The 21630-nt window shown below is 35.3% G+C and overlaps 1 protein-coding gene across 3 annotated transcripts in view; it reads right to left on the minus strand.

Annotated features, from left to right (window-relative positions):
- FSTL5 (follistatin like 5) overlaps positions 1-21630 on the minus strand; it is an 812142-nt gene that overhangs the window by 717692 nt on the left and 72820 nt on the right. For 2 of the 3 annotated variants that reach the window (XM_075544741.1, XM_075544740.1), the window contains exon 2: positions 10250-10280. In XM_075544741.1, the coding sequence (XP_075400856.1) occupies positions 10250-10280 (31 nt within the window). Of the gene's footprint in view, positions 1-10249; positions 10284-21630 lie in introns of all 3 variants that reach the window. The other variant, XM_075544739.1, reaches the window with a different exon arrangement.

Consider the following 21630-nt stretch of genomic DNA (forward strand, 5'->3'; position numbering starts at 1 on the left):
ACAAAGGGTAAACAACCCCCAACATAGCATTGGCTCAGTGGTAGAAAGAAGAAACAACACAGGAATGCAAAACAAACACACACACACACAAGGCACTGATTAGAAAGGGCTGTAGGAAAACACCCAACACAAAAGGTCCAAGATGACATAACAGAATACACAGATGTAATAACACTGATTATCAATGGACTGGATGCAGGCATTAAAAACAGAGTCTAGCAGATTGGCTTAGAAAAGACAAGCAGTCAATCTGCTGCCTACAGAAGACACATCTCAAGACTACAGACAAAAATAGACTGAGAATCAAATGCTGGAGAAAAATATACCAAGCAAATGGCAATTGAAAAAAAAAGCAGGGGTGACAAAACTAAACTGGGACAAAATTGATCTCAAGGTGCAAGCCATAACAAGAGATGAGGTGGGGCACTATATAATGGTCAAGGGAACAGTGAACCAAGAATCAGTGAGCGTTGTAAATATATACACATGAAACAAGAGACAGCAAAATTTGTCAAACACTCCAAAAGAAGAAAAAGGAAATCACAAGCATAACAATCATAGTAGATAACTAATACACTACTCTCTGAGAAATATAGATCACAGGTAAGGAAGCTGCACAAGGTGGTTACAGATCAAGGCATTACAATTAAATGACTTGTTATATATTTTCAGAAGTCTCTATCCAAATGAAAAGAAAATTCACATTCTTCTAAAGCCCACATGACCCATAATCAAAGATAGACAACATGCTCAGACACAAGACGAATATGTGTAAATTCAGGCACATAAGGGTCATACAGACATCCCTGACCTACTACTATGCCATAAGGCTGGAAATCGATAAAAGGACAATTAAGAAAGCATGAGCCAACAATTGTAGGATGAATAACTTTCTATTGTAAAAGGAGTGGGCACTGGCCCAGATCGGATATGAAAATTAGGAAGTTTCTAAAAACCAAGGAGAATAAAAATACGATGTACAAAATTCTTTAGCACACAATGAAGGCAGTTATCAGAGGAAGTTTGATAAGAATACATCCACACTTGAAAAAATAAGAGAGCCTTATGAGTCATACACTGGTACAAAACTTGCAGCAATTAGAGCAGAGTCAACAGGACAATCCTACTAATAGCAAAAGAAAAAAATAATTAAAATCTGAGCTGGTGTACATGAGGAGGAAATAAAGAACACTATGGAAAAAATAATTAAACTACAAGTTGGTTCTTTGAAAGGATTATTGTCATCAACGGACCGCTGGCAAACCTAAACAAAGAAAGGAAGGAACAAATTTCAAGAGCAAGGATGAGGGGTGAAATCGGATATTCCAATAGATTGTAATGAAATCAAAAGGATAATTACTCAGTACTATGAAGGACTATACTCCAATGAATTCAACAACTTGGAAGACATGGACAAATACTGAAAAAACAACCCTTCCCTAGACTATGCCAGATGGAAGTCAAGAATCTCAGCATACCCACAGCAATAGAAGAAATAGACAAGGTTATTGAGGGATTACCAACAAAAAAATTCCTTGGGTCAGATGACTTCACTGAAAAATTCTACCAAGTATTCAGGGAAAAATTGACACCAAGCCTACATTAAATCTTCTAGGACATAGAAAAAGGCTGTAAACTCCCAAACACTTTATATGAAGCTAGTATCACTCTGATACCTAAAGCATGCAGGGATCCCACAAGAATTGAGAACTACAAGCCAATATCCCTAAAGAACATCGAGGCAAAAATCCTTAACAAAATACTGCACAATAGTATACAGAAGCATATAAAACAAATAATTCACCACGACCAAGTGGGAATCATAGCAGGAATGAAGGGATGGTTCAACCTATGTAAGACCATTAGTATTATTTGTCAGATTGATATGAAAAATTATAGGAACCTTATGATAATATCAGTAGATGCTGAAAAAACATCCAGCAACATCCAAAACCCATTCCTGTTTAAGACACTCAAGTAGATAAGAATGGAAGGAAAATTCCTCAGTATAATGTATCTCTATATGAAAAACCAAGAGCCAATGTGGTAGTAAATAGAGAAAAAACAAAAACAATACCACTGAAAAAGGGAAACAGTTAAGGATGCCCCTTCTCCCCACTCTTAATTAACATCATACTGGCGATCCTAGCTAACAACATAGTACAAAGAAAAAAATCAAAGGTGTTTGTCTGGGGAAGGAAGAGGCAAAACTCTCATTAGTGGCAAATGATATGACTTAATTATGAAAAATCCCAAACACTCCACACCGGAAGTTCTGGAAGCAATAGAGTGATATGGAAGAGCGACAAGATATAAGAACAGCAAGCAGACAAGATGCTATACACATCAGATAAGACCACAGAAGAGGGGATCAAAAGGGTGGTACCCTTCACAATAGTCAACACAAATTGAAATATCTAAGGAATTATCTGACTAAAAAAACAAAAGATTTGGATGAACAAAACTACAGAACTCTCTTACAAGAAACCAAAAATGACCTCAACAAATGGAAGAATATCCCATGCTCATGGATTGGAAGATTCAATATAATAAAGATGTCAGTTCTACCCAAGGCACTATATAAGTTTAATACTATACCAATACAAAAAAAATCATCTTCAATTAATTAGAAAAACTGATTACCAATTTCAGATAAAATTGAAATTTCATTTAAACCCAGAATTAGCAGAGGACTCCTCAAAAAGAAGGACAAAGTGTGGAGGGCTTGCTTTACTTGATTTTGGAACCTATTATACAGCCACACTGTTCAAAACAGTGTGGTATTGTCATGGACAAATACTCAGACCAATGGAAAAGAACTGAAAACCCAGAGCTAAAATCATCAGCAAAAAGACAGCTGATCTTTGATAAGGGCCCCAAAAAATATGAAATGGGAAGTAGATGACTCTGCAACAAGTGGTGCTGGAAGCAATGGATATCTACGTGCAGAAAAATGAAGCAAGAACCTTACCTCACTGCATGGACAAGAATAAACTCAAGGTGGATCACAGACCTCAAGGCAAAACCCCAAAATATTAGAGCCATCTATGAGGGATTTGGGACAAACCTGAGAATTTGGCCCAGGGAACACATAGGCTATTGTAAATAGGGAAGGTTACAAACACAGAGAAGGCATACATGGACAAGCAGGATATACTGAAAATAAAACACCTGTGTATATTGAAAGAATTTGCCATAAGAGTAATAAGAGAGCCCACAGAATTGGAAAACTCCCTTAGCAATGACACACCAGATGAAGGCCTTATTCCTAAAATCTACAATACTCTGCCAGCTTACAATAAGAAAAAAAAGCTACCATATATACTCATACATAAGCCGAGTTTTCCAGCACATTTTTAATGCAGATTTGTGGTAAAATTTGGTGCCTTGGCTGATATTCTAGTTGGCTTATACTCTAGTATATATGGTATTTACCCACTGAGGTGGGCAAAGGCCCTGAACAGAAGTTTCACAAGGGCAGAAATCTGAATTGGCAATGCACATATGAGGAAATGTTCCCAATCATTAGCCATAAAAGAAATGCAAATTAAAAGAACTATGAGATACTACCTGTGATAGGTTGATTGTAATTGAGTTGAACTGGGCCCTCTGTACTACTCTGTGGACTAATTAGCTGTTTATTTCATTGTGTTATATATATCTATCCAATCATGTGTCCTAGTTTTCTTTCTCTAAAGAGTTCTGTCTAACACACTCCCTAACATCCTCAAAGATAGGCCAATTCAAATAATCAGAAAGTAACAAGTGTTGCAGAGACTGTGATGAAATAAGAACTCATCCACTGCTGGTGGACCTGGAGATGTGTACAGCCATTATGGAAATCCATTTGGTGATATCTAAAACAGATGGAAATCGAGCTACCATACAACTCAGCAATCCCCTACTAGACATATACTCAGAAGAGGCAAGACATCTGGGCCAGATATCTGGGCTCCAATGTTCATCATAACACAGTTCATGTTTGAAACAGCCCAAATTTCCATCAATGGACGGATGGATTAAAAATGGTGATATATACATATAGTGGAGTACTATGCATCCCTAAAAAATCAATGATGGACACATGAAACACATCACATGGGAAGAATTAGAGTAAGTTATGCTAAGTGAAGTAAGCCAAGCACAAAAGGACAAGTAATACATGAGTCCACTGAGATAAGCTTTAAAAAGCAAAACAGACACAGAGGAAAAGTTACCATAATTCATGCATTACTGGGGTGAGGCCCAGGTGCTACAGCAGGGGCCAGACCCAATCTAGGGATACATATGGCAGCCAACTAAAAAGGAGGGAAAAGGAATGAAAAAAAAAAAGAAGAAGAGAAAGACATGGGGAATAAGGCACTAACCTACCCAAGAGAAGGGTATTGTTTGTATCTCCATAAGAATGGAAGAGAGGGACCAGGTTGTAACTTGGTGCTCCAAGACATGAATGCAACATACTGTCACAAAGCAGCAAGCCATTAGAGATGTCTGCGGGGCGAGTCCAGATTACAACTACGACACCCTACCCCCACCCCCAGAAGGATGCACTTTAGAGGACACCACTGAAGCTACAGCTCAAAGAGAGGGGTGCATCTGATTAGAACACACAGAAGAAAACGAAGAAGAAAGAAGAGGGAGTGGAACACAACTGTCCCACTAACCCCTGAGGGTGATATTCCTGCTCAGAACAGTTAATGCACAGAGAGGACCATAGGGCTGCCCCCAACATGCAACACGATGTCCCTCAGTGACCCATAGTGCTATGGGGCACAAAATTGGAAACAAAGTATGGGAATTGTGTCTGATCTGACCCCACCACCCTCGAGCAAAACACTAAGGACATGCGACAGAGCAGCAAAGGGAGCAAAGCAATAAAGTACGTGAGGAATACCAAAAATAGGAACATTTGCAAAAATAGACTTTGGAGCCAGGGCTCAACCAGACTCGACCAGAAAACATTTAGAAAGGTCAACAAGGAGATCTGAAAGCATTTTTATGATTTTCTTTTATGTTGTTTTGTATTTTGTTGTTGTTTTGCTTGGTTTTGTTTTTGTGCTTATTATTGTTTTTGAATAGATAAGATAGGCAGGATAAATAATCAGGAGGAAAAATCAATGGAAAAGGGCGAGGCAGGGGAAAAGAATGAGGTGTCAGCAATCCCAGTGACAAAGGAACAATAAGTGATCAAAAATTGATGGTGAGGAGGGCATAGGATGCCTGGTGGGGCTTGATCAAGTGCAGTGAAGCTGAGAGTAATTACCAAAACCCGAATGAAGGCCAAACATGAGAGTGGGACAGGAGGAAAGTAAAAGGAAATAGAGGGAAAAAGTAGCAGGCAAAGAACATTTATAGAGATCTGAATACAGGCATGTACATATGTAAATACATTTATATATAACAATAGGGAAATATATTTATGTACATATATTTATATGTTCAATATTGAGGTAGCACACAGAAATCGAGCCTCTAATCAAGTCATACCTCAACACAAGAACAATTTGTTCTAATACTCTGGCATTCTGCGATGCTCACCTTCAGCAAAATCACTGAAGACAAAATGGGCACATAAGCAAATGTGGTGAAGAAAGCTGATGGTGCCCAGCTATCAAAAGATATAGCATCTGGGTCTTAAAGGCCTGACGTTAAACAAGTGGCCATCTAGCTGAGAAGCAACAAAGTCCACATGGATGAAGCACACCGGCCTGCGTGATTATGAGGTGTCAATGGAATCAGGTATCAGGTATCAAAGACCCAGACCAAAAAATCATATCGATGTGAATGAGGGAGAGGGCAGAATGGAGACCCAAAGCCCATCTGCAGACAATTGGACATTCCCTCACAGAAGTGTCACAAGGAAGGGATGAGCCAATCAGGGTGCAGTATAAACCCAACGAAATATTCAACTTTCCTCTCGTTCTTTAATGCTCCCCCACTATCATGACTCCAGTTCGACCTTACAAACCCGGCTAGACCAAAGTATGTACATGTACAGATAAGAGTTTGCAACACAGGGAAACATGGCAGATAAACCACTCAGGACACAAGGAGAGTAAGGGGAAGGTGGAGGGAGAAAGGGGGAACCGATCACAATGATTATCATATAAACCCTTCCCAAGGGGACGAACTATAGAAACGTAGGTTAAGGGAGACAGCAGTGGGTGTAATACATGAAAAAAAATTATACATTATCAAGGGTTTCTGAGGGAGGGTGTTGAGGGGTGGTGGGGTCGGGGAATGGCCTGATACCAAGGGTTTAAGTAGAAACAAAATGTTTTGAAAATGATGATGGCAATGTATATACAAATGTGCTTGACACAATCGATATATGTATAGATTGTGATAAACGCAGTAAGATCCCCCCAATCAAATGATTTTTTTAAAAAAGGAAACCACCGACACCTTTTTTGAAGTTTTCTAGGGGAACGTTTTATACACACACATATACTTATCTATAAAAGTTTATTTATTTTTATATGACTTATAAAGGAATTGCATACATGGATCACTATTTTGGAGTCATATGATATTTTCATTGCTCATCTACTGCCTTCAAAGGGTTTAGTAGTAAGGATCTGTAGTAAGGATCTAAGGGGCCATTGGTATCAATCAGCTTTAGATTTGTTAATAGATTTTGAGAAAGTAAGCCAGCTCACAAACACAGTGAAGTTACTCTGGAGAAATAAAAGAAAGAAAGGAAGTTCAGACACTGGCATTATATATTTGGCATCCCAAACTTCATAGCAACCCTTCTTACAACCTAATTGGTACACAAGCTTGAATGTGTAATTTAGTAGTCTACATTGTCAACTATTAATGCAGGAAGTAAAATAGATTTTGCAGGCAAATAGTATAGGGTGTGTTTAAAAATGGAAATATCTATAATTTTGTCATATTTATTGCTCAAATACAATTTTATTTTTTATGAACTATGATCCTAACAGAATTCCCTTGGGTGTTTTGCATATATATAAGACTATTGGAAAACATAAGGTGAAAATTTGTACTTATCTTTTTTCATATACAGTTTCTAAAACCCACAGAGGAAGTTCTAAACTGTCCTGAGGTGACAATAAATCAGTATTGAAACAATGGCAGTGAGTTTTAATATATTTTCTTAGAGGGTACTGAACGGTGCATGTGGGTATGCACATTGTGTACTAGAGAAAATATTTACAACAATCAAAGGAAAAAGTTGGAAAATATCTATGCCTACCATATATATGAAAAAAGCAAGGAATATATTAAACACTTGGAAAAATATATACTCCAAATTGATATCCCATTCTTGGTAAAGCAGGGATTATTTAAGTCTTCCTAAAAATGTTATGGTTTCATCAATGAAAAGTCTTGGAAATCGATTCTTAAATATAAATAATAAAGCCAATCCTAAATGTAATGACTTCCCTGAGAAATGTTGGCAAATGCTTTTTTATTGTGCTCCTTAATTTAAAAATATTTTATCTGAAAATTACATTGTAATAGTAATTAATGTATTCTCAAAGGCAAAGACTACAACCATGTAACGTTTTATCTTTCATTTTATTAATGAAAAATGGTAAAGATGACTGCCTTTATAAGTAATTCTTCTGGTCAAATATTGGCGAATGTCTTCTCATGCTGTAATGTTAACTCTATCATGATAACACAACGTTTTGGGAAAAAACATTTCACATATTTCAAACCACAAAGTTGTTTACTATATAGAGCCTTTATTTATTTAATAATAAGCAACCACCACACCCAAACGTTTGAGATACCAATAGAATAACAGTTGCTCAATCAAAAGGCATATTATCAGTTGGTCTTTAAATAAGAGTATTTTATATGAGTGTTTTAAGATGCCATTTAAATGGGATTGATTTCTATTTTAATTATATTAGAATAAAAATATAGGGGATGTCAAATAATTATTCTACTGGAAATTGAATTTTAATTTTGAAAACAGATATCTCTATGTACACGAACAAAAGGAGACTCGATTTTCATTGGAATGCTTTGTGCTTTAATGTAATTTCAAGTCACTGGCCTCATAAGGAGAAATAGGTACCTAATGCAGGAAATTAGAAGATTAAAGACTTCCTCTAAAGTCATTTTCGTTAATGTTATGAAACTGCTCTGGTGTATGAGATTGCCAATAATTCAGGAAGTCAAGAGAGTTACTAGCTTACAATTGATCATTAATATCAAGGAAGACTATAGCTCACATTTCACGATTAGTTGCTAAGACATGTGTAATACTTGAATATCAGAATTTTGGGCACCCACCACAGCATGAAATTTGCTTTGCTTTTCTAAATATATTTTTCCAATATATCAACATTTAAAAATACTTACAAATGACTATCCGTAATTTCCAGTGAGACATGATTTCAGGGAGATTCCAAAAATTGTAAATAAAAATACTGAATAGCACGAAGAAAATAATGAATAGCATGAAGAGGGGAAATATATTTAAATCATAAATGTTGAAGCCTCTTATGTGCATAGGTGCATTATTAACTTATAATGCAGTGGCTATGATGCATGTGAGACACCTAAACCATGTGTCAATGACATTAACAGAAGAGATGACCGTCACCCTAAAATTTATTGCATTACAAAAGAGATCCATGTTCTTAAGCAATAGTTAGGAAAATCAAATTTGTACTACTTCAGTTGATAGGATTCATGTATCCCAAGGCAATAAAGCACCAACACGTTATACTACCCTTACTTCTACTGTAACAACATGACAAACACCATTTAAGATGAACCCGAACACCAGCGCCTTCATGAGAAAACAGGCATATTCTCTGTATACTTAAATACATACATCACTGAAATGTACATCATACAGCATATTTTGGAATTGAATTCTCTTTACAGAACAAAAGCATAAAACTCTGAGTTAATATGAGTGCTTTGAGAATGAATAAGTCTACTAACTGCACATATAAAATAACAAGCCATAGTTTGTTGAAATGAACACAAACAGGTCAGGGATTCCTGGAAAAACAGTCTTGTATAAATCATTTGAATAAAATACATCCAGCAAATTTTAAAGGCATATTTTAAATGTTTTTCAGGACATCGACATACAGAAATGACCAAAAAGAAGGGTATTTATTTAGGTTATTTAGAAATTAATCAGTTGTGGGAACATGGGCAAAGAAGACTATATTTACTGTCAGTAAAATTAGTATTGTGAATCAGGAGAGTCTAAGTTCTCTTTCACTGATACAAGAAAAACATGTGAGCTTAATAACATTCTCAAAATTTTATTCTTATAGAATGCTGAGAAAAATAAATCTCAGTAAACATATCTTTCTACACAAAAAGGACGGAAGATGGTAAAAAGATGATGGTTCTGGATTTAATAAGCTGGCTTGAAGTTGACATGCCTTCAAGAAGGCCCAAATGGAGAAGGGCCAACACATGAAAGCTGAGGTCAGGAAGTTCAGGGGCACTCATGACAGTAACCGTTACGTCTTGTTATTAAGATGCTTATCAGCACATGTTAACGGAAATCTTAATTAAAGGGCTATCATGTATTTCGTGTAATTTATTGTTTCAATTATGGAACTTTAAAACTTAAAGCATGCTTCTACAAAGAAAACTGCCATCTTATGTCTTATGGCTCTGCCATGCTGAGAATCATTTCCATCTTTTCTCAACTCACATCATGTAGAGTCAAACTCTTAGAGATGCTACAGGACACAGTGAAACTCCCCTTGTGGGTTTCCAACCATGCAACTCTTCAAGGGAGTAGAAAGCCTTTGCTTTCTCCGACGGAGCAGTTTGTGGTATAAAACTGCAGATCTTGCTTTTAGCAGCCTAGCGTGTTACTACTTTGCCACCAAGACCCCATTCCCCAAATTTTGGTGAGTGCAAAAAACATGTTCTGATTTGGCTATAGAAAAATATGAGATGGAAGAGACTACAATGTGGATTCTTTATGAAACATATGAATAATGCAAATCCGTAGATATTATAGAATAACTATATTTTAAAGAAAATGCCTAATGGAAAAATTTCACCAAAACAATGCAGAAATTAAACAAAACATTCTGCTGAGGTTTTTATAAAGGGAAGGAATCCATGGATAAAGTGTCTTCCATAGTCCTAACAATTACCATAGTGTACTCAGTGGTATTAAAATCAGTAAAAACTTCTGATTTATCATTATTTTCAAACTAGTGAAAAATATCTTTATTTTTAAGCTATTAATTAATTTAACCATAATCTTAAATCGTTCATTTCTTACCTTTCATTCTTGAACTTTCTTGACTTTTTTCCTGCTGTAAGTAAAACATAGAAATAGGTCAAAATCTGCAGGTAAATATTTGATTTACTTAAAATAAAATTAAGTAAATTGAATTTACTTAAAATTTGATTCATTAAAAATAAGTTTTATTTTAACTTGAAACTAATTAAACTCATAAAAATGTTCAGTCTTACAAGCACTCAGAAAACATTTTAATATGATTCTCATTGAGAGAAAAAGACATAGCTGACATTCATTCAGAGATGTAGTAATCATTCTGAGTTGACACATATCTCTAAGAATCCAATACATAGTATGAATAAAGATAAATAAATAAAAATACCTCTTACATGCCTTAGGCCATCTCATTTAATTTCAACAAATATTGAAAGGTGTGTCCTGAATTTGTTTGCAAAAGTTTTGCATTAATTGTAAATAATTGATTATGGGAAAATAAGAGGACAAAGTGATGAATTTTCTAAAAGACAAAATTTTTTTAAAAAACTTAAGAAACAAATTTTCAACTTTTACCCCTATTTACCTCAGAATTGGAACCTATCTCACTTCTACAGACTGAAGTTGAGTTGATTGTAATTGCAATATTATTTATTGCTTTTCTCAGATCTCTCAATTTGGCATCACTTTTTTTACATCACTTATTAATAAATCTAAAACCCTAAAAGATTTAACTTCTCAATTAATAGTCAAATGCAATTTATTCTGACTGCAAGTTTAAAATCTCACAAGCAAGATAATCTTAAAATAGCTATCAAACAGTAATGACAATTACAAAACACTGAGCTTCAAATTTCCATGAATGTCAATAAATTTAGTCAAATAGTCAAAATATGAAAGATTTATTTTCCCGAAAATATTAATCTCAGACTCGATGATTGAAAAATCCATATTTATTAAGCCTCCTACTTCAATGATATTGTTTAGTGTAATTTTAAGTTTTTATAATTTTTTTTAAAATTCTGATTAATTTTCAATTTGTAGTACTTGTGGTTCACATAGAAGCCTTGGTGAAACAGTGCTTATTATTGGGCTATTAATCACAAGGTTAGTGATTCAAGGCACCAGTCATTGAGAAGACGAAAGACAACACTGTAAAGATTAGTGACAGACTGGGAAACCCACTGAGGACATTCTACGCAGTCCTATAAGTAACATCAACTTGAGGACAGTGACTTCAGTTTGGAGTTTAGTGGCTCATATAAAATAATATTTAATATAATTCCTTTGATTTTCAATGCATTGCTTGTTCAAAATTATAAATTGAGCAAGAAAAAATTTTCTAAATGAACACTTATTTGGTAGTAAGGTAATATTCTGATATCACGTCCTCTCTCCTTTTCTCCTCTCCAGTTTGCCACTCATTCATTCAACCTTTCATCAAATTCATAGTTTGTATGTGCCAGAGCATTTTTCAGGTTGTAAATCCATACAAGTGAACAGATGTTTTAAACCTATATTCCCTTAAGGAATACATTGCACAGATGGAAATAAGTTATATTTAGGAAAAAGGTGTATCACACAAGTAGATAATGTCAGTGTGCAGTAACTACTATTTTACATGGAGAAATTGCTTTTTGAATAAGTAAAATTCTGAATTATTTAAAATAATAATGCTGAAAATATCTTGGTAAACCCTGTTCCACAAGAGAGCAATTGCAAATGTCATGATATACAAGCGATATTAGAATTGTCAAGGAATTTCAAGACACTGGGACCTCTGGTGGCATAGTGTTTATGCATCAGGCTGCCCACCACAAGGCTCATGGTTCAAAACTAACAGCCGCTCCTCTGAAGAAAGATGGTTTTCTACTCCTGTAAAAAGTCTTGGAAACCCACAGGGATGGTTCTTCCGTGTACTATAAGGTTACTATGAGTCTAAATTGACTCGATGGCAGTCAGTGAGTGCGATGATACCAGAGTGAGTAATAAGAATTTAGTATGAAAAAGAACCAATGGGGCATTGAAGACAGCGACACAAGGGCATATTAGGTTTATTAGGAATTCAGTTTCATTCTGAATCAGCTGAGAAAATATTTAAAGAAGGAAGATGACATTTACATAAGCTATTTTTACTATTGAAAATATTTTATTATATAGGGAATAGATCATCTTTACAACCAATAGTGCAGAAAAATAGGATCTCCACCTACAAAAGTATGAACCAAGTCCCATAATTTGTACCCTCACACCATATACAGAAATGATGGATTAAAGACATGACATAAACCAAGAACAATAAAAATATCAATGAAAAAATAAGGGACAAAATTGATACAAGATATAAACACACTATCAAACATAATGGAAAACACCCACACTACAGAATACAAAATGCTAGAACACACTCAGCATATCTCAAGTTGAAATAATTGAAGAAAACATTCAAGCCTAAAGTGGCCATATTGAAGGAATCTTGGGATTAAAATATTGAATAATTCAAGAAGCATAAAAATAGATGGAGGAATGAACGGAATCACTCTACCAAATAGAATGATTTTATATTCGCTCGTTTTAAAATGAAGCATTTGATCAAGAACTGTATTGACAGAAGTCAAGGATACACTGCAGACATTAGTGGAAAATATAGTATCTAAAAATTGACACAATGGCTATTAAAATGTTTTAATAAACTGATGAAAACTTGTGAGCAGTCATTATTCTATGACAAGAAATTGGGAAAACAATTACCCGACCAACCAACCAAAAGAGATCTCTATTTCTTTGTATCCAATCCAAAGAAAGATGACCCAACAAAATATTAAACTTATGGAACGGTATCTTTAATTTCACATGCAGGTTAAATATTGTTGAGAATAATTCAACAGTGTAATAACATGGAAGTTCCATAAATTAAAGCCAGTTTCAGAAGAGGTCTTTGAACCAGTTATATCATTGTTCATGTCAGTTCAATCTTAGCAGAAAATGGAGACTATCAGAAAGATACTGACTGATGTTTTGTTGAATCTGCGTGTTTTACAAAATTGGGAATTCCAAATAACTGTGCTCACACAGAACCTATACACAGACCAATTATAGTTGTTCAAGCAGAATAGGATTAATTACATGCGTTAAAGTCAGGAAGGTTAGTGCCAACATTGTACCTTTCAATATATTTATTAAATTTGTTGTTGTCTTTAGGTGCCAATGAGTTAGTTTTGACTTATATCGACACTAGTACAAAAGAACAAAATACTGTCTCCTCCTGTGCATTCTCAAAATTGTTGTTATGTTTGAGTCCATTGGTGCAGCTCCTGTTCAAATCCATCTCATTGAGGCTCTTCTTTTTCCCACGGACCATCTATTCTATCAAGCATAAACTCCTTTCCTGGGGATTGGTTTCCCTGACCACATGTCCAGAGCACATGAGACAAAGTTCCACCATTCTTCCTTCAAAGGAGAATTCTGGTTGTACTTTAATTGAGACAGATTTGTTTGTTCTTCTGACAACCCATGGTGCATTCAGTGGTCTTCATCAGCAACATAATTGAAATGAATCAACTCTTCTTTGGTCTTTCTTATTCATTGTTTGACTTTCCCATGCATATGAAGTGACTTAAAATACTACTGAGTGAGGTTCACTTAGGGCTCAGAGTGACATTTTGCTTTTCAACACTTTAAAGAGGTTTTGTACAGCATTTTTGCCATTTTTGATTTCTTGATTGCTGCTTTCCTGAGCATTGATTATAGATCCAAGCAAAAAAAATCCTTGCTTTCCAACTTCAATCATATTATGAAGTTTCCCATTGATTGAGTTGTGAGGACTTTGGTTTTCTTTACCAGATAAATAGAAGGCTGTACTCCATAAAGAAGGATGAAATTCTTGATCTTCATTAGCAAGTCCCTCAAGTCCTCTTTACTTTCCAAAAGCAAAGTTGTGTCATTCACATAACACAGGCTGTTACTAAGCCTTCCTCTAACCCTGATATCAAGCTCCTCTTTATAGAATCTGGTTTCTGGAATTATTTGCTCAGCTTAAAAGCTGAATAAAAATGATGAAATATATAACCTTGATGCAAATCTTTTGTGATTTTAAACCATGCAATATTCTCTTGATTTGTGCAAACTACTGCCTCTTGTTCCAGGTACGGATTTCATATGAACACAATATATTTATAGGTTTAGTACTAAGTTAGCAGATGTACATTGGACCTCTCCTCAAGTACTTCCTCAATGCAAGAACACTTTGTTCTATTAAATTGGCATTCCATAATGCACACCTTCCCAACACTATTTCTAAAGATGCGTGTGTGCATAAGTAAAAGTGGTGAAGTAAGCTGATGGTGCCAGGCTATCAAAAGATATAGCATCTGGGGTCTTAAAGGCTTGCGGGTAAACAAGCAGCCATCTAGTTCAGAAGCAACCAAGTCCACATGAAAGAAGCACACCAGGCTGTGTGACCATGAGGTTTAGAAGGGACTAGGTATCAGGCTTCAAAGAACAAAAAATCATATTGTAAATGAGGGTGAGTGAATTCAGAGTGGAGGCCCAAGACCATCTGTAGGCAACTGGACACCCCCTTACAGGAGGTTCGCGGGGAGGAGACAAACCAGTCAGGATGCAGGGTAGCAATGATGAAACATACAACGTTCCTCTTGTTCTGAAATGCTTCCTACCCCTATCATTATCATGATCCCACTTAAATGCTTCCTATCACTATCTTGATCCAAATTCTACTTTACAAATCTGGCTAGACCAGAGGATGTACTCTGGTACAGATAGGAACAGAGGGAATCCAGGATGAATGATCTCTCCAGGACAAGCGGTGAGAGTGGTGATACCTGGAGGGTGGAGGGAAGGTGGAGGATAAAGGGGGAACAGATTACAAAGATCTACATATAACCTCCTCCCTGGGGAATGGACAACAGAAAAATGGGTGAAGGGTGATATCGGAGGGTGTCAGATATGACAAATTAATAATAACTTATAAATTATCAAGGGTCCATGAAGAAGGGGGGGAGTGGGGAGGGAGAGGGAAAATTAGCAGCTGATACCATGGGGTCAAGTAGAAAGCAAATGTTTTAAGAAAAATGATGGCAACAAATGTACAAATGTGCTTGACATAATCAATGTATGTGTGGATTGTTATGAGTTGTACAAGCCCCCAATAAAATGATTTAAAAAACAAAACAAAAATAAATTGCATCTAAACATTTAAAATATAATTTGAAGCTATTTAAATTTCTTCTGATTATGTTTCTATATTAATAAGCTACTGACACACTCAGTAATTATTCCTTCCATACAAGTGGACTTGGCACAGACATGACTAGTACTGTGCTAGGTGAGAGGGATTCATCAGGGCTAAGAGGAATCCTAATATCAAAATGTTTTACATTCTATTAAGAAAGACAGCTGTTTATTACAGCAATAAGGCATTAATGGAAGATATGGAAATAGGAAAGGAGCAAGCAAATAGATTAGTTGAGATGGAATCGAAGAAGCTTAAAGGGGGGTGGGTTGCTTGAGCTAAAGAAAAAAGAATGTCTAAATAATAATAAAGAATGGCTATATAAGAGTACTAGAAATGCTATGACTAGTTCTCTGGGGATGGGGGAATGTGAATAATTCAAAGAAATTGAAAATATACTCAGGAAAATGGTCATCTCTACTTTTCTAAGGACAATTTGTGCCAAATTAAAATATTATAGATGAATTTGTTTGGTAAAAAGACTTATAAATTAATAAATATGCCAATTATTATAGCAGCCTTTTCAGTGTATTTTTGGAGTATAAAAACTAATAATGACTTTTCTAACAGAAATCTCTAATTAAAGTATCTAGCATAAGTGGAAATGTTGTATAATTGAAGATTTATTCATGATTTTGATCATACCATACATACACATGTATAAGCAGAGTTTTTCAACATATTTTAATGCAGTTTTTGTGGTTAAATTAGGGGCCTCTGCTGATAGGTTGGCTTTACTTGAGTATATACGGTAAGGTAGCCACAGTGTATAATTTGAAGAAGAAATTGACATTAACATTTCTTCCATTTTATGTTTATCCCTCAATTAAATTGAGCTTGTAATTTGATCAATCTGTAAATCTCCTGTAAATAATCAGTGTTTTAGAAACATAATTATTTGCCTTTTAAATTTAGAATGACTTTGAGTATTCAATGACATTGCGGTAAATGTTGGCACAGTAATTAAGCATTCAACTGCTAACACCAAGGTCAGTGATTTAAACCTACCAGCTGCTCCACAGGAGAAGGATATGGCAGTCTCCTTTCATAAAGATTGTAGACTTGGAAAACCTAAGCGGTACTTGTACTCTGCCCTATACGACCATGCTGAGTTGAAATCAAGAGGACAAAATAGATACACAAACATGAATCTAATGAAAAACAAGGAAGACAGAAATAAATGAATCCTTTCAAATTTATAGGCTTTATAAAATTAAAATCCTCACTGACTCATAGTGACCTTATAGGACAGGGTAGAACTGGTCCCATGGATTTTGGGGACTGTAATTTTTTACAGGAGTAGAAAACTTGCTCCTTCTCCCACAGAACTGCTGGTAATTTGGGATTGCTGACTTTAAGCTAGTAGCCCAAAGTATAACCACTACAACATCAAGGTAACTCAAATTAAAATTAAGGTAAAGGAAAAAGGCATAATTCTTTGCACACCATAAAATTTAAAGAGGTAAGTGACAATTTAATACATAAAGGTTCTTAAATATCTATAAAAGAGAAATCAATAAAAGAGAAATAATTCAATTATATCAGAATTCTACACATCAACACGTTTATAAGAAACAACGGATTAGTTATTGTTTTACAAACATGGATCTCCAGCAATGTAATGAACTGAGCAGAGTTGCTATACAGAACCTCTACAATAAAGATATGAGAGATACAATGAATTAGATATAGATAATAATCCTGAAAACTTGAGCTTCAGATGAGAGGAGAGGATAGAAAAGTGGATTGAAAGCATACTAGGAGAACATGCAGACAAAAAGTGGCCAGAGAAGAGGTATAGGTGAATTGTCAATGGGACCGATGCAGTGATGTTATAATCAGCTCTACTTGCTCAGGACAGCACAAGCACACACACACTGTTGGCAGAGAGTAATGAAGTTATTACATTTTGTGTGGGTTGGTTGTCTATCAGATTTCTCCTGCTTATTAATTTATATATATATTTATTTATTTATTCACATTTAATAAGAGATTGCAAACATGACCGCATAGTGGAGTCACCCCCATATCTCCTGGAGCCACACCTAATGGATGTGAGCCACTATGAATTATTGTACCACCTGATGACCTGTAAATAGCAGAAAACAACAACCAAACTTGCCCTCCCTGTGCTATGTGAACTGTGCACACTCTCACATTTTCTATTATGACTAACAGAGACAGGTGGTTAGTGGCTAAGGTCCCATTGATGTACAATCATCAATCAAATGCAACAACACCTCAATGTCACTGAGATAATAGATAATTTCAGATCACATATATGAAATAAAGAAGACAGAGTGGTTCAACAAGTGACCAAAATAGTAGTTAGGACAATTTCAGTTAAAGAGAAATGAAAAGGATTTGTAAAAAAACAGGTCAGCTTTATAGGAAATGGTATGGGAAGTCTTTTGGCTGAGAACAAATACTAGAAAACCATCTGAAATTGGCATATATGACAGCCAACTCATAAACCACACTTACTGCCATTGAGCCAATTCCAAATCATGGTGACTCTATAGGTCCCGAGGCTATCCAAGACTGTAACTCTTTACAGGAGTAGAAAGCCTCTTCTTTCTCCCAGTCAGCAATTAACCCACACATAGAAGTATCCGGAATAAAACAAACTTACAAGAATAATGCCATTTACAATACACACCTAAAAGATGAAATATTTAGGAATAAATATAGAGGAATAAAAGACCCACAAAGAAAACAATGAAGCACTACTATAAGAAATCAAAATAAAATTACAGAAATGAAAGGATTTCCATTTACCCATGCTCATGGATATGAAGTGTTAAGGTTGTGATAATATGAAGTAATGGATAGATATAATGCAATATTGATCCAGATTCCAAAATGAATATTAAAATAGATGGAAAAAGTAGTAAACAACTTTGTATATTAAGGTAAGAGATTCCAAATAAGTGAAATGAAAAATCAAACTCACGCCAAGAAATAAGAAATCAATGCCAACTCATAGTGACCCTATAAGACAGGGTAGAACAGCCCTAAGCGCTTCTAAAACTGTAACTCTTTTTCAAGAGTAGAAAGTTCCATCTATCTACCTAGGAGTGGTTAGTGGTTTCAAATTGCTGACCTTGCAGTTAACAGCCTAATATGTACCCTCCAAATAAGGAAAGAATTATTTAAAGAGAAGGCTAAAATAGAAATTCTCTGACATCTCAATCTCAAACTATGCAGCTCCAATCGTCCAAACATCTTGTTGCCCGTACAAAGATAAATACGTGGAGCAACAGAACAAAATTGAGAACCCAGGTTAAATCTATTTACCTATGGACAGATGATCTTTGAAAAGATATTGAAATATATGAAATGGGAATGAGACAGCCTAACAAATCATGCTCACAAGGTTGGATAAATATCTGGGGGAACAGAAAACAAAACCTATATTTCATACCACATACAAAATAATCCCAAAATGGATCAAAGACCTAAATGTAAAATCTAGACCTATAAATATCATCAAAGCCACAATAAGGACAAACTTAGGAGTCCTAATACATGGCATAAACACACTATCAAAAATAAAGAAAAACAGATAAACAGAAGGCAAACTACAAGTCTGAAATTTCTAAAATTTAGACACTAAGGTGAATAAAATAATTTCATCAAAAGAATAGAAACAAAACACCCATAATGAGGAAAATCTATGTTAATGAGATACCTGAACAAGGGACTGATCATTGAAAATTGGAGAAACTTTCAACAAATCATAAAAAAGACAATAAAATTTTAAAGTGGAAGAGATAACAAATAAATAGAATATTTAAAAGTGAAATATTTAATAGCCAACAATGTTATACGGTCTTTCGCTATTCAAGATACTCAATTCAAACAATAGTGAGGTATTACTGCATGTCAGCATTAATAGAAAAGTTATTATATTTTTAAACTAGGAAATATCAGATGTTGGAAAGAGTAGAGAGGAACTTGAACCCTTCTACCCTGCTGATGGAATTGTAAAGGGTGCAACCACTGTGGAACCTGGTATGGCACATCCTCAAAAAATCAAGCACAAAATTATAAGCTCAAAAACTTACTACCATCAGGTCAATGACAACTCACAACCACCCTACAGGACAGAGTAGAACTGCCCTTGTGGATTTCAAAGATGTAAATCTTCATGGGAGTAGGAAGTCTCATCTCTCTCCCTCAGATTGACTGGTGGTTTTGAACTACTGACCTTGAAGTTAGCTGCCTAATGTGTAACTACTGTGCCACCAGGGCTCTTTTAATCCCACTGCTTGGTATATACCCATATAAATAAAATCCACAATACAAATAGAGATGTGCATATTCAAGTTCATCAAAACACTATTCAAAATAGCAAAATATCACACCAACCAAATGGCCATCATTGAAGAAAGGATAATAAATTTTGTTACATGCACAAAATGTAATAATGCACCAAATTAAAGAATATCAATGGACATGCCAAACACCTCATAATATTGACTAACCTGGACAACATTAAGCTGATTGAAATTGGTTAATAATGAAGGAATAAATGTTATATGCAGAGGAATTCAATGGTATGTATCATAACAAACTATGGAGAGTCTTGAGAAGAATGCAAATTCCACAACACATAATTGTGCTCATGTAGTATCAGTGTATGGATCAAGAGGCAGTTATATGACCAGAGCAAGGGAATACTAACTGGTTTAAACCAAGAGAGGTATCATCAGGGTTGTATGCTTTATGCATGTTTATTCAATATGTATGCTAAACAAATATATCACATCTGAAATGAAGACACACCCTTGCTTGTTAAAAGTGAGGACTACTTGAAGTACTTGATGATGAAGATCAAAGATTGTAGCCATCAACATATGTTATAAATCAATGTAAAAAATGAAAATCCTTACAACTGAAATGATAGATACTATCATGATAAAAGAAAAAAAGATGAAGTTTGTGAAAGGTGTCACCTTGCTTGGATCCAGAATCAATGCTCATGGAAGCAGTTGTCAAAATATCAAAATGCATTGGGTAAATATCCAACACAAGACCTCATTAAAGAATTGAAAAGCAAGTCTGTTACATTAAGATCTAAGGTAGCCTCATTCAAACTATGGTATTTCAATCTCTTCACATGCATGTGAAAGTAGGCCAATAAATAAGGAAGACTTGAAATATGGTGCTGGTGAAGAATGCTGAAAATACCATGGACTACCAAAAGAACAAACAAATATGTCTTAGAAGTACAGCTGGGATGCTCCTTGTGGCAAGAATGGGGAGACTTCATCTCACATTCTTTGGGCAATGTATCAGGGGGGCCAGTCCCTGGAGAAGGATACCATATATGGTAAAGAAAAAGGGCAGCAAAAAAAAAGGAAGACCTTTGAAAGGATGGATTGACATAGTGGCTGCATCGATGAACACAAACATAAAAACAATTGTGAGGATGACAAAGTATTGGGAGGTGTTTTATTCTGTTGCACATGAGGCTGCTATGAGTCTAATCCGGCTGGATATTTATTTTCTTTTTTTTTACATTTTATTAGAGCCTCATACAACTCTTATCACAATCCATACATATACGTACACCAATTGTATAAAGCACATCTGTACATTCTTTGCCCTAATCATTTTCTTTTTTTACATTTTGTTAGGGGCTCATACAACTCTTTTCACAATCCACACATATACATACATCAATTGTGTAAAGCACATCCGTACATTCTTTGCCCTAATCATTTTCAAAGCATTTGCTCTCTACTTAAGCCCTTTGCTACTCTACTCTTGTTTTCCCCTCCCTCCCTGCTGCCCCCTCCCTCATGAGCCCTTGACCGGCTGGATATTACCTGACAACATAACAACAATAAATATTGTATGAGACCATTATTATTTAAAAAAACAATAATTTTCAGATTAAAATAAACATTGTTGATGGGTGGGAGCAATATACAATAAATAAAAAAGAGGTTGGCAAAAAGTGATCACGATAAGTAGGTTTATTGTGCCAAACTGGCTAATAGGAACATGTGGGATGAATAAGATCGCAGTTTGATTAGACAAAAAAGAGATAAATGGCTCTGCTAGGCCTGGAACAATCTCTCTTGCTTTCTGGTGATTAGACCAGAGGAGCTGCTATAGCTAGTTCTCTGCCTCAACCTGTGTGCTACACTACTTGTGGGCCAAGCCA

The sequence above is a fragment of the Tenrec ecaudatus genome, chromosome 3, assembly GCF_050624435.1.
Source record: "Tenrec ecaudatus isolate mTenEca1 chromosome 3, mTenEca1.hap1, whole genome shotgun sequence".
Classification (NCBI taxonomy): Eukaryota; Metazoa; Chordata; class Mammalia; order Afrosoricida; family Tenrecidae; genus Tenrec; species Tenrec ecaudatus.